Source organism: Cebus imitator, unplaced genomic scaffold (assembly GCF_001604975.1).
Source record: "Cebus imitator isolate Cc_AM_T3 unplaced genomic scaffold, Cebus_imitator-1.0 Scaffold8, whole genome shotgun sequence".
NCBI classification, from domain to species: domain Eukaryota; kingdom Metazoa; phylum Chordata; class Mammalia; order Primates; family Cebidae; genus Cebus; species Cebus imitator.
The window spans coordinates 2,414,732-2,428,968 of record NW_016107323.1 but is presented as its reverse complement, the minus strand read 5'-3'; the positions used below and the strand labels follow the sequence as shown (position 1 = coordinate 2,428,968).

At 41.1% G+C, this 14,237-nt stretch overlaps 1 protein-coding gene across 1 annotated transcript in view; it reads right to left on the bottom strand.

Moving 5' to 3' along the window:
- Positions 1 to 7,921: 7,921 nt before the first annotated feature.
- Positions 7,922 to 14,237, bottom strand: part of CUNH12orf75 (chromosome unknown C12orf75 homolog) — a 37,898-nt gene continuing 31,582 nt past the window's right edge. Inside the window, exons 4-6 of the mRNA XM_017540675.1 lie at positions 13,677 to 13,756; positions 12,850 to 12,887; positions 7,922 to 8,800 (exon numbers count right to left, since the gene is read on the bottom strand). Of these exons, the coding sequence (XP_017396164.1) occupies positions 12,883 to 12,887; positions 13,677 to 13,756 (85 nt within the window). The 3' untranslated portion in view covers positions 7,922 to 8,800; positions 12,850 to 12,882. The remainder of the gene's footprint in view (positions 8,801 to 12,849; positions 12,888 to 13,676; positions 13,757 to 14,237) is intronic.

The following is a 14,237-nucleotide window of genomic DNA, read 5'->3' as shown; positions in this document are numbered from 1 at the left end:
CCATGCCCAGCTAATTTTTGTATTTTTAGTACAGACAGGGTTTCGTGATCTTGGCTAGGCCAGTCTCGAACTCCTGGCCTCATGATCCACCCGCCTCGGCCTTCCAATATGCTGGGATTACAGGTGTGAGCCACCATGCCCAGCCAATATATTGTTGCTGTTAAGAGAGATGACACTGTAGATGCCCAAAAGGCCTATCTCTGTCTGGGGAGAAAGTCACAAATTATTTCACTTTTACACAAATACAAGGCCTTTTCTTCATGATGGGTCCCTGAGGCTTGACTGTAAGAATTAAAAAGAATATACAAAGCCTGTGCCTTCTAAGGAGTCTGCAGTATTTTAATATTAAATATTTGGAGACTATCCAAATTATATAATTGAACGCTTCATTATCTAAGTGTTACAGACTCCTCTGAAGGAGAAATACATTTGTCTTTTTCTTTCTTTCTTTCTTCCTTTCTTTCTTTCTGAGATGGAGTCTCGCTCTGTCACTGGGCTGGAATGCAATGGCGTAATCTCAGCTCACTGCAACCTCCACCTCTTGGGTTCTAATGATTCTCTTGCCTCATTCCTGAGTAGCTGGGACTACAGGCACATGCCACCATACGTGGCTAATTTTGGTATTTTTAATAGAGATGGGGTTTCATGTTGGCCAGGCTGGTCTCAAACTCCTGACCTTGTGATCTACCCACCTCAGCCTCCCAAAGTGCTGGGATTACAGGTGCGAGCCACTGTGCTCAGCCAGAAATTTGTCTGAATGGAATAGTTTTGTGAAAAAAGACATAGGAAGCTGAGCATGGTGGCGTATACCTGTGATCCCACCTACTTGAGAAGTCAAGGCGGACAGATTGCTTGAGATCAGAAGTTCGAGACAAGCCTAGCCAATGTGGTAAAACTCTGTCTCTACTANTAGAGACGGGGTTTCACCATGTTGACCAGGGTGGTCTCGATCTCTTGACCTCGTGATCCACCCGCCTCGGCCTCCCAAAGTGCTGGGATTACAGGCTTGAGCCACCGCGCCCGGCCAATTTTTTTTTTTTTGAGACAGAGTCTTGTTCCATCACCCTGGAAGTGCTGGAGTGCGGTGGTGCAATCTCAGCTCACTACAACCTCCACCTCCCCAGTTCAAGTGTTTTTCCTGCCTCAGCCTCCCAAGTAGCCGGGATTACAGGCACATGCCACCATGCCCAGGTAATTTTTTGTATTTTGAGTAGACACGGGGTTTCATCGTGTTTGCCAAGATGGTCTCAATCTCCTGACCTCGTGATCTGCCCACCCCGGCCTCTGGGATTCCAGGCATGAGCCACCGCTCCTGGCCGAGACTCTGTCAATTTTAAGAACAATGTTAGGCTAGATGAGGTGGCTCATGCCTGTAATCCCAGAACTTTGGGAGGCCAAGGTAGGTGGATCATTTGAGGTCAGGAATTAGAGACCAGCCTGGCCAACATGATGAAACCCCATCTCTACTAAAAATATAAAAATCAGCCAGCTATGCTGGCACGTGCCTGTAATCCTAACTAGAAAGGCTGAGGCAAAAGAATCACTTGAAACTGTAAGGTGGAGGTTGCAGTGAGCCGAGATTGTGCCACTGCACTCCAGCCTGGGCGACAGAGTTAGACTGTCTCAAAAAAGAAAAAAAGTCATCAGGCCCAAGACATTTTGTGAGTAAGCCTCATACGAACTGTTCTAAGAAAACCAAAAATACTGCATAGGGCTGGGCATCAGTGGCTCATGCCTCTAATCCCAGCACTTTGGGAGGCCAAGACGGGCAGACTTGAGGTCGGGAGTTTGAGCCCAGCCTGACCAACATGAAGAAACCCCATTTCTACTAAAAATACAAAAAATTAGCTGGGCGTGGTGGTGCATGCCTGTAATCCCCACTTGGGAGGCTGAGGCAGGAGAATCACTTGAACCCAGGAGGCAGAAGTTGTGAGCTGAGATCACGCCATTGCACTCTAGCCTAAGCAAAAAGAGCAAAACTCCGTCTCAAAAAAAAAAAAAAAATCCTTAAACCAAAACTAGACATTGGCAGCACAGTAGAAGACAGATTAAGATAAAAAGAATTGGCTGGGCACAGTGGCTGACGCCTGTAATCCCAGCACTTTGGGAGGCCGAGACAGGTAGATCACCTGAGGTCGAGAGTTTGAGACCAGCCTGACCAACTTGAAGAAACTCTGTCTTTACTAAAAATACAAAAAAATCAGCCAGACATGGTAGCGCACATCTGTAATTCCAGCTTAAACCTGGAAGACAGAGGTTGCAGTGAGCTAAGATCGTGCCATTACACTCCAGCCTAGGCAAAAAGAGCAAAGCTCCATCTTAAAAAAAAAAAAAGGGGGAGAATATTGCTTTTTAAAAAAAGATCGTTAGCATTCTTTGAAATATACTCTCTTGACAATGGTATTGCTCATACCTGTCATCCAGCACTTTGGGAGGCTCAAGCCAGGTAGATCCAAGGTCAGGAAATCACGATCATCCTGGATTACATGATGAAACCCTGTCTCTACTACAAATACAAAAAAACAATTAGCTGGGCATTGTGGCACGCAGCACCTGTAATCCTAGCTACTTGGGAGGCTGAGGTGGGAGGATCACTTGAACCCGGAGGCAAACGTGCAGTGAGCAGAGATCAGACCACTGCATCCAGCCTGGGTGACAGAGTGAGACTTCATCTCAAAAAAATAAATAAATAAAAAAGACAGGAGAGAAATATGTGAAGCAACAGGATAACCCCAACATTGTCACAAAACCTGAACTAAGCAGCTGGTGATTATACCTGGTACTGGGATAGGCATGGCCCTGCCCTAATGGAATGTTCCTGACATACTCATTGCCTGGCTACCTCTACCCCCACACAATGCACCTGCAAACTCCAAGTAGTTTGTGTAATATTATAGATTAAATGGGAAAGCTGCACCTTCATAAAACATGGTAAGTACTGCAAGTACTTATCATGCCTACTACAGAGATCCACAAACAAGGCACTGGAGGGGAAACTAAAACCAGTCAGGACAGCCCCTAAGCACCTGAGCTCCATGACTGCTTCATTCCCCAGTGGCTTCCCACAGGCCTCAGAAGTTCAAAGGTGACCTTCCAGGTTCCAGGCAAGCTCACCTTGCCTGCGTCTCCCATCCCATTACCATCACCTCCCACCCAGCAAGGCTCAACTCCTAGCAGTTCCCAGGTTACACCAAGGGTGTTCTAGGTGCCTTTGCACCTGTGGTTCTCAGCCTGAAGCTACTCTCTTCCTTGATGTGTGCTGGCAAACTCACACCCTCCCTGTGGCTCTGCACTGGGGCCTGCCCTCTGGGAAGTCTTTGTTCACCCACCATTCTGACTCAGGCGTCCCTGCTCTGTGGTCCCAAAGTAACCTTGCCACCCCAGTCACTGCTCCATATGTTCCTTACAAGCTACCCAGGGTATCCATCACTCATCTGAAGAGGCTTGAATGCCCAGATTGGGTCTTTCAGCTGTACCCCAGTAACCACTGCCCATCTGGGGCACAGCAAGAAGTCAACTGGTGATGACTGCCAAACAACTGAAAATCAGAATTGGGTACTGGGACAAAATCTATGAAAAGCACCTTATCCTTCTGTACCGCTTGAATTTACCAGGTGCATTCAGTAAATGTAAATAAGTATATAAAATGCAAACTATCTTCCTGGGAATGAGTTCCTTACACAACTTTTCCACTCCAGAAATTCTTCACACCCCTGGGCATGGATACAGTACAGACACACTGGCTCCCATTTGCAAGACTAAGCCTGTTTTCTCTTCCTCTTCAAACTCTTGACAATTCAAAAAACCGGAAAGGCAACTCCCCATTGTATTAACTTGGTGCCTTCAATCATTGTGTCTCTCTCCCCAAAGCCTCGTCCAGATCACTTTCCAACAGACCAGCATTCTTCATAGCACACCAGAAGTCAGCTGTACCTGTCAAAACCAGAGTTTTCTACATTCCAGAGTTCCAAGCAGTTTCTCCAAAACTAAATTATAGCTGTCTTCTTTGAGTCTAGTAATGATTGCCTTCTAGCTTAGAAGGTTTCTTAAGAAAACCTGTTTTATTCAGACAATCTTATCAATCAGAAAATCTCAGAAACTCCTCTCTTCATTGTATTTTTAAATAATAATCTTGCGAAGAAACCATGTTGTTTGAAAAGGAATTAATTCTTAAATTTCAGACATTTTTAAGTATTTACCCGTCTCTCACTTTTCTTCTGTAATGTTTAATGTTGTTCATTCTTCTCTAAGTTCTTCACTCAAGTTTCTTGCAGTACTTAATAAAAATTACAGTCATTAGCTTTAAGTGGGTGGCAAGTGAGAATCACAAGGTTCTAAATTTAAAGAATGTCTAGTGGAAGGAAAATGTCAAGACTTGTCACAATATGGAAATCACTATTCAGTTACGATGAAATGTGAGCAAGTTTTAGGAATGTGTTTTAAACTAAATTTTGAATTGGATTTTTATTTTAGAGGGCTGCTTGTTACTAAACATCAACCAAAGGTGGGGACGGCGGGTGGTGGGGAGGTTGGGGCATGTCAGAGCCAACCTAAAAAAGCTCCCAGAGGCCAAAGCTGGAAAAATTTGAGCAACAAAATAGCAAGAGTATTGGATTATAACCTAAAGGACAAAATAAATCTCCAAAAGCCTATATTGATGCAGATGAATGATTGAATAAATAAGTAAATGGGGAAAAACGGGCAAATGTTCCTTAGAGAAGAATTCCAAATAATACAGGTATAGAAACGAGGGAAATGAAAAGTCACCATTTTTATGCCACATAACAGATGCTGCAGATGAGACCCAAGGATGACCCTAAAATTTGTGGGCAAAACTCTAAGGAGAAACAGGGTATTTGCAGTCTCAAACTATCTTCTCCAAAATACTTATTAATTACCATGGTGCCTTTAACAAGTGTCCAAAAATTCCTTGGTACTCTTTTCTCCAAGAGGCGAAGCTTAATTCCCTGTCCTTGATTGTGGTCTCAACTTAGTGGTTCACTTATCACTTACAAGGAACAGGGGATGAAAATGGAAAACTAGAGGCCATGTGTGGTGGCTCACCCCTGTAATCCCAGCACTTTGGGAGGCTACGGCAGGAGGACTGCTTGAGGCCAGGAGTTCAAGAACAGGCTGGGCAACAGAGCAAGACCTCCACCTCTACAAAAAAAAAAAAAAAAAAATAAAAAAAAAAAAAAAAAAAAAAAAATTGTAATCTAACCGATGCTGGATGGCTTGCCCAGAAGATGCCATGAGGGCGAGTGGTGAATGCTGAGAAGGCTGCCTGGCTGTCCCCTCTTCCGCGACACCTGCACCAGTCAGCGTTTCTCAAGGCCCCCACCTTGCTGTAACATACTCCCTGGGCGAAGCAGGATGCAGACGCTTCCTGGGAGGTGAGAGCATGTAAAGCAAGATGTGCTTTTCTGCCTTTGTCTCGTTCTTTCTTTTTCACCTGTGATACGGTTTGGCTCTGTGTCCCCATCCAAATTGCATGTGAAACTGAAGACTCAGCCTGGTGGGAGGAGACTGGGTCATGGGGGCGAATTTCCCCCTTGCTCTTCTCGTAATAGCGAGGGAGTCCTCATGAGGTCTGGTTGTTTGCAAGTGTGCGGTACCTCCCCCTTCACTTGCCCTCTCCTGCTGCCACGTGAAGACATGCTTGCTTCCCCTTCGCCCTTCTGCCATGATTGTTAAGTTTCCTGAGGCCTCCCCAACCATGTTTCCCGTAGAGCCTGAGGAACTGGGAGTCAATTAAATCTCTCTGCTTTATAAGTTACCCAGTGCCAGGTACTTCTTTACACCAGTGCGAGAATGGACTAATACAACCTGTCTCACGGAATGACAAGAGGCACCTCTAGTTCTGCATAGGAGGTCTGCTGGGATGAGCTAGGAAGGAGCTTTGGGAATTTATGCTTCCTTGGAGTGTCTCTGACTTGTCTCAAGCTGATAGGTCTACTAGAACATAACTCCTGTTTCCGAAAACATGCCGCAGAGGCAGAACAGCATGAACTCCAGCTCTGTGCTGCTTGCATGATCTCCATCACTAGTGTTACGTGACCTCACAAGGCAGAGGCCCCGCTTAAGCCACAGGAGCCTGAGGGGTGGTGCCAGCCACCCGCCACTGTCTGAGCATCGTTAAGGGAGCATGAAGGCCGGGTGCGGTGGATCATGCCTGTAATCCCAATATTTGGGAGGCCAAGGCGGGTGGATCGCCTGAGGTCAGGAGTTCAAGACCAGCCTAACCAACAAGGAGAAACCCCATCTCTACCAAAAATACAAAATNAAAAAAAAAAAAAAAATTAATTAGCTGGGCATGGTGGCATATACCTCTAGTCTCAGCTACTCAGAAGGCTAAAGTGAGAGGATCGCCTGAGTAAAGGAGTTTGAGGCTGCAGTGAGCTGTGATCGTGCCACTGCACTCCAGCCTGGGCAACAGAGGGAGTCCATCTCCAAAATAACAAAAAGAAAAAACTAGAAACTTTATCGAAGAGAAAGCTTCCAGATATCTAATCAAGTAATCAAGGTTAATATCGGCAGTAATAAGTCATGTTGAGATCATAAGATATAATGATATGATCTAATGAGGGGGCCACTTTACCTCTGTCGTCCTCTTTCCAACAGTCTTTTTTCCAGAGACGGGGTCTCGTTCTGTGGCCCAGGCTGGAGTGCAGTGGTGCAATCATAGCTCACTGCAGCCTCAAACTCCTGGGCTCAAGGAATCCTCCTACCTCAGCCTCCTGAGTAGCTGGGAATATAGGTGTGTGCCACCACACCCAGCTAATTTCTCTTCCTAAAAATCTATAATCCCAGTCCAATCATAAGAGAACAGACAAATTCAAATTGAGAGACGCACTACAAAATATCTAATCAGTAGGCTACAAAAGTGTCAAGGTCATGAAAAACAAGGAAAGATGAAGAAAATACAAGGAAGAGGAGAGAAAGGAGACAAATGGAGAAGAAGAGGACAGGATGATCACGTGCAGCAGAATGCAATGGAATCTTGGATTTGATCCTGAAACAAACAAAAAGGACATGAGTAGAAAAACTAATGGAAACCAATTAAAGGCTGCAGTTTATCACATTGTACTTATGTTTAATTTCTTACTTCTGACAAAGGTACTGCAGTCATGCAAGATTAACATTAGAAATAGTTGGGTTACGCACATAAAGGAACTCTTCATATGATCTTTACATGCATCCATGAATCTAAAATTATTTCAAAATGTAAAGGTTTTAAAGAGTCAATCTGGCTGGGCACAGTGCCTCACACCTATAATCCCAGCAGTTTGGGAGGCAGGTGGATCACCTAAGGTCAGGAGTTCGAGACAAGTCTGGCCAAGATGGCTACTAAAAACACAAAAAATTAGCCAGGGGTGGTGGTGCATACCTGTAGTCCCACTACTTGGGAGGCTAAGGCAGGAGAATCTTTGAACCATGGAGGCAGAGGTTACAGTAAGCCAAGATCATGCCACTGTACTGCAGCCTGGGCAAGAGAGCAAGGCTCCATCTCAAAAAAAAAAAAAAAAAAAAAAAAAAAAAAAAAAAAAAAAAAAAAAAAAAAAAAAAAAAAAAAAAAAAAAAGTCAATCTATCTGTCATCCTTAATAGGACAAACTGCTGATATTCCACATAAATACCATTATGGACTTGTGGATATGAGACAGGAATGAGTGTATTGGGATAATTTCTTAGTAATTCTTAGCTTTGACATTTTTAATAAATTTGATGTCCCTGTGGTTGTCATATGGACCAAATATATACGATAATGCCTTTCTTCTTATGAAAAACTGTTTTATCATAGTAATGTACTTATACATTATTGACTTTATATATATATATATATGTATATAATGTATCTATACATCACAATACCATGTATGACTTCTTTAGTGTTCTTTTGAAAAATAATTAAGAAATATAGGTGAAGAGGGATAAAAATGTTTTAATTGTTGAAATAAATTGGTAAATTGAGTAACTTACATTGCAATACTAAGTACATACACAAGTCATTATCAAATTAAGAACTTTCCAGGTAGCCCACTAACAATCCAAGTCCTTGAAAACAGTTACAGAATTAACATGATGAGATGCTGTGATGTAGAATGAGCAACCCAGTGGCTATGAAGTACTTGTAGTTGCATGTGCCTTTCACGAAAGAAAATAAAAATGTAATCAGCATGTGCCTATGGCATGCCAATTTGAGTTTATTTTTAATATTGCAATGAAATACACTGTTCCTAAAAAGGAAATTTCTGACATTTAAATGAAATTTGAAAACCAAATAGTAAAAAACTGAATGAGATAGTTGTAAGAATCCATTTACCAATTTTACAGCTAAAAATTAACATGAAGTAGAAATAGCGAAAGATAACAGACAAATATATTATTTTAGGTCATTCATTTATAGTGCCTTATCATCTTGTTATAAATAGAATAAGGATTTTGTTATATAAAAACTATCAAAAAAGTATCAGCGAAAAGCCATGACCTCCATGAATTGTGCTGAGTGGCCAGGGTGGAAATGTTATCAAAATGCAGCAGCCCTGGCTGGGCAACAACAGCCTCCATGACAGTTCGTTAACTTGTCTTTCGTACGTGGCCACAGAAAGTTCCAACAACAAGTGTACTGTCTAACCAATTCCCTTCTAGTACCATAACAACATGTACCCAGTGTTTTACGTACACACTTAAGATTTGGGGGAACGAAAGAGGGAAGGGTGACTGCTTAGAATTTCCTTGGAAATGTCTGTGTGCATTGCAATGTCCCACGGAGCCAAATTCCTTCCAAATTGATGAGCAAGCTACAGAGACAACAGAAGAGGAGAAAAGAGTGAGCAAAGGTACAACTTAGGTCAAAAAATATATTAGCCTTAAGCCTACAAGTTATTTACTGACTTTAAATAAAGCACGTTTAATATTTACCCAATATTAATTTAAGACTTACATGGCCGCTATAGAGGTAAGCACTGATGATAATTATATAAAGAGCCAAAGATGGGTAAGAAAAGAGACTTGCAAACTTTAAAATATATCTTTTTTTTTTTTTTTGAGACGGAGTTTCGCTCTCATTACCCAGGCTGGAGTGCAATGGCGTGATCTCGGCTCACCGCAGCCTCCGCCTCCTGGGTTCAGGCAATTCTCCTGCCTCAGCCTCCTGAGTACCTGGGATTACAGGCACGTGCCACCATGCCCACCTGATTTTTTGTATTTTTAGTAGAGACGGGGTTTCACCATGTTGACCAGGATGGTCTCGATCTCTTGACCTTGTGATCCACCCGCCTCGGCCTCCCAAAGTGCTGGGATTACAGGCGTGAGCCACCACGCCCGGCCCTAAAATATATCTTGATAAGCAATGCCCAAACCTAGCTGCATGTATGTTAACATCATCCAAACTAAAAAGAGAGACTGGCCACAATTCTATCCCTTCCCTACTTGGTCCAAACCTCCTGGGAGAGCCTAGCCCTCCACATTACATGGCACTCCCCCAGGAGATTCTGATGCAGCCAGTTCATCCATTGTCATCTGAGAACCATCACTTAAGCCCCTCTGTGCTGTAAGTACTCTGCACATCTAAGTGGGCATAACTTTCACCATAGGGTCATCTGCAGAAGAAACTACACATTTGCATCCTGACATAAGTAATTTTAAGGGATTCTGAAATCATTCCTCAATTTGTTTCAAAATCAACAAAACCAAACCAGCTTTGAACTTTGGTCATTGCATGAATCTAGTTCAAAGAGAGTCTACGTGTTAGGTAAAAAACAAGCAACAATGAAAGTGTCTCCAATCCTTTCCATGAAACATCTCTTTCCTAAAGAATAGTCTTTGCATCAGGATTTCTGCCCAAGAACTAAAGCCTAGAAAGCCATGAGTTCAGACATGTCACAGATAAGCACCACCATGGATGCTCAGCATCTATGGAAAATGCACAGCCTATCAACTTAGAAAACTTTTCAGATAATTCAAAGGAGGCTACAGAAAAGCCAGGATCAAACTGATTGTTTAGAGAGAGACTTAAACACTGCATGTTCTCACTCATAAGTGGGAGCTGAACAGTGAGAACACAAGGACACAAGGACACAAGGAGGGGAACATCACACACTGGGGCCTGCCGGGGGGTGAGGGGAAGGGGAGGGAGAGCATTAGGACAAATATCTAATGCATGTTGGGCTTAAAACCTAGGTGACAGGTTGATAGATGCAGCAAACCACCATGACACATGTATACCTATGTAACAAACCCACACATTCAGCACATGTATCCCAGAACTTAAAGTAAAATTTAAAAACAAATAATAAATAAATAAATAAATAAATAAATAAAATGTAAGGGTAATAGGAAAAAAAGAAAGAGTTAAAGAATGGGGAAAACAGCTAAAGCAGCACACTCAAAGTCAAAAAAAAGTGATGAACCTCACTGTTCTAAGAATGAAAGGCCAGCACGGCTACCACCACCCAACATGACAGATGGTGAAGATTTGGATTACACTCATTTTACAAACCAGCAGAGTTCCACACGGCATTTCTCAAAATCAAAGTCCTCTCATAAAGGTTTTCATTACAAGCATTAAAAACCTAGGAATCTGCCTTGAAAATGGACTATAGCAACTATTACCAGGTGATACAGAATGAATTCTACACTTATTTTTTTCTCCTGTGTTTGCATTCCTGGGATTTATCCTCGTATTTCTGACCATAAATAATTTTAACATTTCACATGTTTTGGTTATTCATGATCACTTGGGCAGTATAAGAAAATGTAGCTTCTGAATATTGGCTACCTCTATGGAGCATATACTTCCTGGGATATAGTAACTAAAAGCTCTGTAAGCTGCCATTTTGTAAGGTATGGAGGGAATAGTATCTAGGGACTAGGCCTTATTTAGCAATTCAAATTTTATGGAGATGAATGATCAAAGTAAAACAATGTAGTAAAACAATGTTTGGATGCAACGCAGAATAAAAGAATATAAGAATTTTTTTAAAAAAGAAGGGAAAATTGAGAAGAGGGATGGCAATAAAATAAATTTATAGCCACGAACAGTAAGAAATGTTTTAGCTAGCTGCCTAAAGTTAGATGGGCTTGCTCGCCAGGACTATTGCTAAAGCGTTAGCGGCAAACTTCAGATCCACCCACAAGGGTGAGCAGTCATCGTGTCTAACACTCCCATGAGAAAACTGATTGAGAGAAGCTGAGGGAAGTTAAGGGACTCATCTTAGGTTTGTGTTGATAGCAGAGCTACCCAGTCTCTTGATAGCTATCTAGACAGCACCTCTTTCCCCTCTATTCCTATGCGTTTTGAAGTGCATTCTGTTTCCAGGAGGGTCAATGACAGTTTATTTTTGGTCTTGACTCAGCTTTTCTATTTGATACAAATAATAGAAGTACTTCAGCACAGGAGAAAACTATTAGGGAACCCAGAAAACTATGGAGGGCTAGAGCTATGTTAAAAATACTAGAAATAGAAAATCTCCAGTGACTTCTCAAAAAGAAACCGAACACTCTGTGTTTGTGGGTACTACGGGAAAAACCTCCACAATGCTGCCTTGAGAAAATCTTCAAAGAAGTAGCTATCTACCCAAAGATTGCTCTAGTTCTTGTCAGGAAGAAATTGGTAACAGTTTCTGTGTCTTCTTTCCCTAGCAGGAAAGCTTGTTTGTCTCTACCTGTGAAATTAGTCTGTAATCCTACCCCATCCCAAACAGAACTCCAGTACTGGCCCTGGGTAAGAAGATGGTTCAGTATCAAATCAGTCATGCTTTTGGTCTGCCAGTGGTTAGATTCTGGTTATTAAAAAGTATGGTGATGATGATGGTGGTGATGACAATGATGATGATAGCAGATGCTACCATTTATTTCATATTTAATCTTAACAACAACTCTTCAGTCTAAGCCTTGGTTCCATTTTTCAGATAACAAAACTGAGGTCATAAAGGGGAAGGAAACTGCCCAGCTAGTAAATGACAGCCTGAATTCAAAACCAAGGCTGCCTGACTTCCAGAAGAGAATGGGCTCTCGCAGGAAAGAGGACATTCCTAATCACTGGAGGCTTCAAAAGAAGTTGGGTATCATTCAGCAGACTAAAATGCAATGGGGTGCCCAGCATTGAATGTGTTGTTAGACCCCTGTTGGACTCAGTGAACTAAGATTCTTTGCCTGTATGGAAACGCTGCTCCACGTCTTTTAGAGACTGGTATGCAGGGTAGTTAATACATGAAAGCTATTTTTCTCTTGTCCTTGTTCTTGTTTGCCTTATTATAATTCTAACTCCTAGCTCTTTGCTATGTCCATACTGAACAAGTTTTGTAAAACCAATCTGTTAACTTATTCCCTGATTCTTACTATTCCTTCCTGCATAACTACATCTCTGTTCAGTTAGATTAGAATCAATATTGTTTGGCATTTAATTGATTGATTGCCCATCTCTACTGGAGTTTTGGTACTGACACAACTCCTCTCTGTATATTAACCACTGGCTAGGACCACTTAATATTGATTCTAATCTAATTCCCAGTTCTAGCCTCTCCGGTCTCTGTCATTTCTCAAGTCCTAGGCCCTCAAAGATTTTTTGCAATGAAAAACGGTGAGATCTCAATGTTTTAGGTAGACACTTAGGTGGCTCTTACTAAAGTTTTATTTTTAACAAAATGAAATGAAAGAAAGTAGCTGAAAAGAAAATTAATCTAATTATTTACCTCTTTGCAATAAAACACACTCAATTCCACAGGATGAGACCTATCCTTTAACTTGTAAAGTGCAAGATTTCTTAGAAATATAGAGCAAAAAATATTTACAGTCCATTCATCAACAAGTCTAAATATATAGAATTATTTAGAAAAATATACAGCACCTCTTGATTCTTGAGTCATGAGGTTATTTTCTTCTAATCTTAAAGAGAAAATTAAGAAAAGTTAAATGTTCAGATTATAAAGAGCATATTCTAGTTTTCTATAGAACTGCACATAGTAATGACATACATGTATTTGCTAGCCTAAATCACAAAGTACAGAAAGAACAATGAGGAACAAACACAGTATGTTAAAAATAATGTAATACAGCCTTGTGTATAAAGTGAATATATTAACAGTCATTTAAAACTACACATCTGACAATACACTGTATAGTGGTTTTGTAGATCAGCATTGTTTACCCTGAGCCTCACTTAAAAATTGACTTGAGCAAGAAGCTATCTATCAAAAGGTGCCTATTAGTCAAAAGAACTTCATCAGTCCCACAATTGCTAACTATTAAAACTCAGAAAATAGAACCTCATTTCATTTAATTACGCAACAGGCAATTATTTTCCTTTAAACAGCAGACTGCTTATCAGTCAATCATCTTATATTACAGAAATTTACCTTTCTGTTCTATGAAAACTCCATAAACTTACATAAATATTTGCTTGCATTTCCATACCTGATCATCACTGAAATTAACTAGAAATTAAAAATATAGAGCATAACCACAAACAAAAGCTAAATTTTGCTCTGGAATTCTTCTTACCATGTGGGTGGTCATTTCAACCAATGATTACAATGAATAGATGGTACTTGCACATGGTTCACTGCAGCTGATACACAGGTCGAGACAAGTAAGCCAAAATATAAATTTCATGTTTTTTCATAATACATAAAAATAAATAATTAGGGAAAATCAATAGCACATGATTTCACTTACTTTTCCGAACTGTCTTTGTTTGACTGGACGCCATATTGACAGCTTCAGATGGTAGGCCAACATATACTCCCCCATAGTTTCTTAATAAAAAGAAATCAGACCAATTTCAATAGTACTATCTATTTACAGGAAGCAACAGAAGCATGAAGTACTCCAAACAATTATATAATTATTAAAATAAGTCATGATTTTTCAAAGTGGAATTCAGAGTATTATTGCCCCTGGGAATATAATTGGTTTCCCCTGTTAAAAAGAAGTTTTTTTTTTTTTTTTAAAGAAACGTGTATTGAGTTAGAATTTGTAGATATTTTACTTGAAATGAGAAAGAAGAAAAGAATTTGGGATGCTATAATTTTGTATAGTACTAAATATCAGTAGAGTGATGTGTCACAGTTAACATTTATCAAGAATTCAGATGGCTCACACCTGTAATCCCAGCACTCTGGGAGGCCAAGGCAGGTGGATGGCCTGAGGTCAGGAATTTGAGACCAGCCTGGCCAACATGGCGAAGCCCCGTCTCTACTTAAAAAAAGTACGAAAATTAGCCAGGTGTGGTGGCAC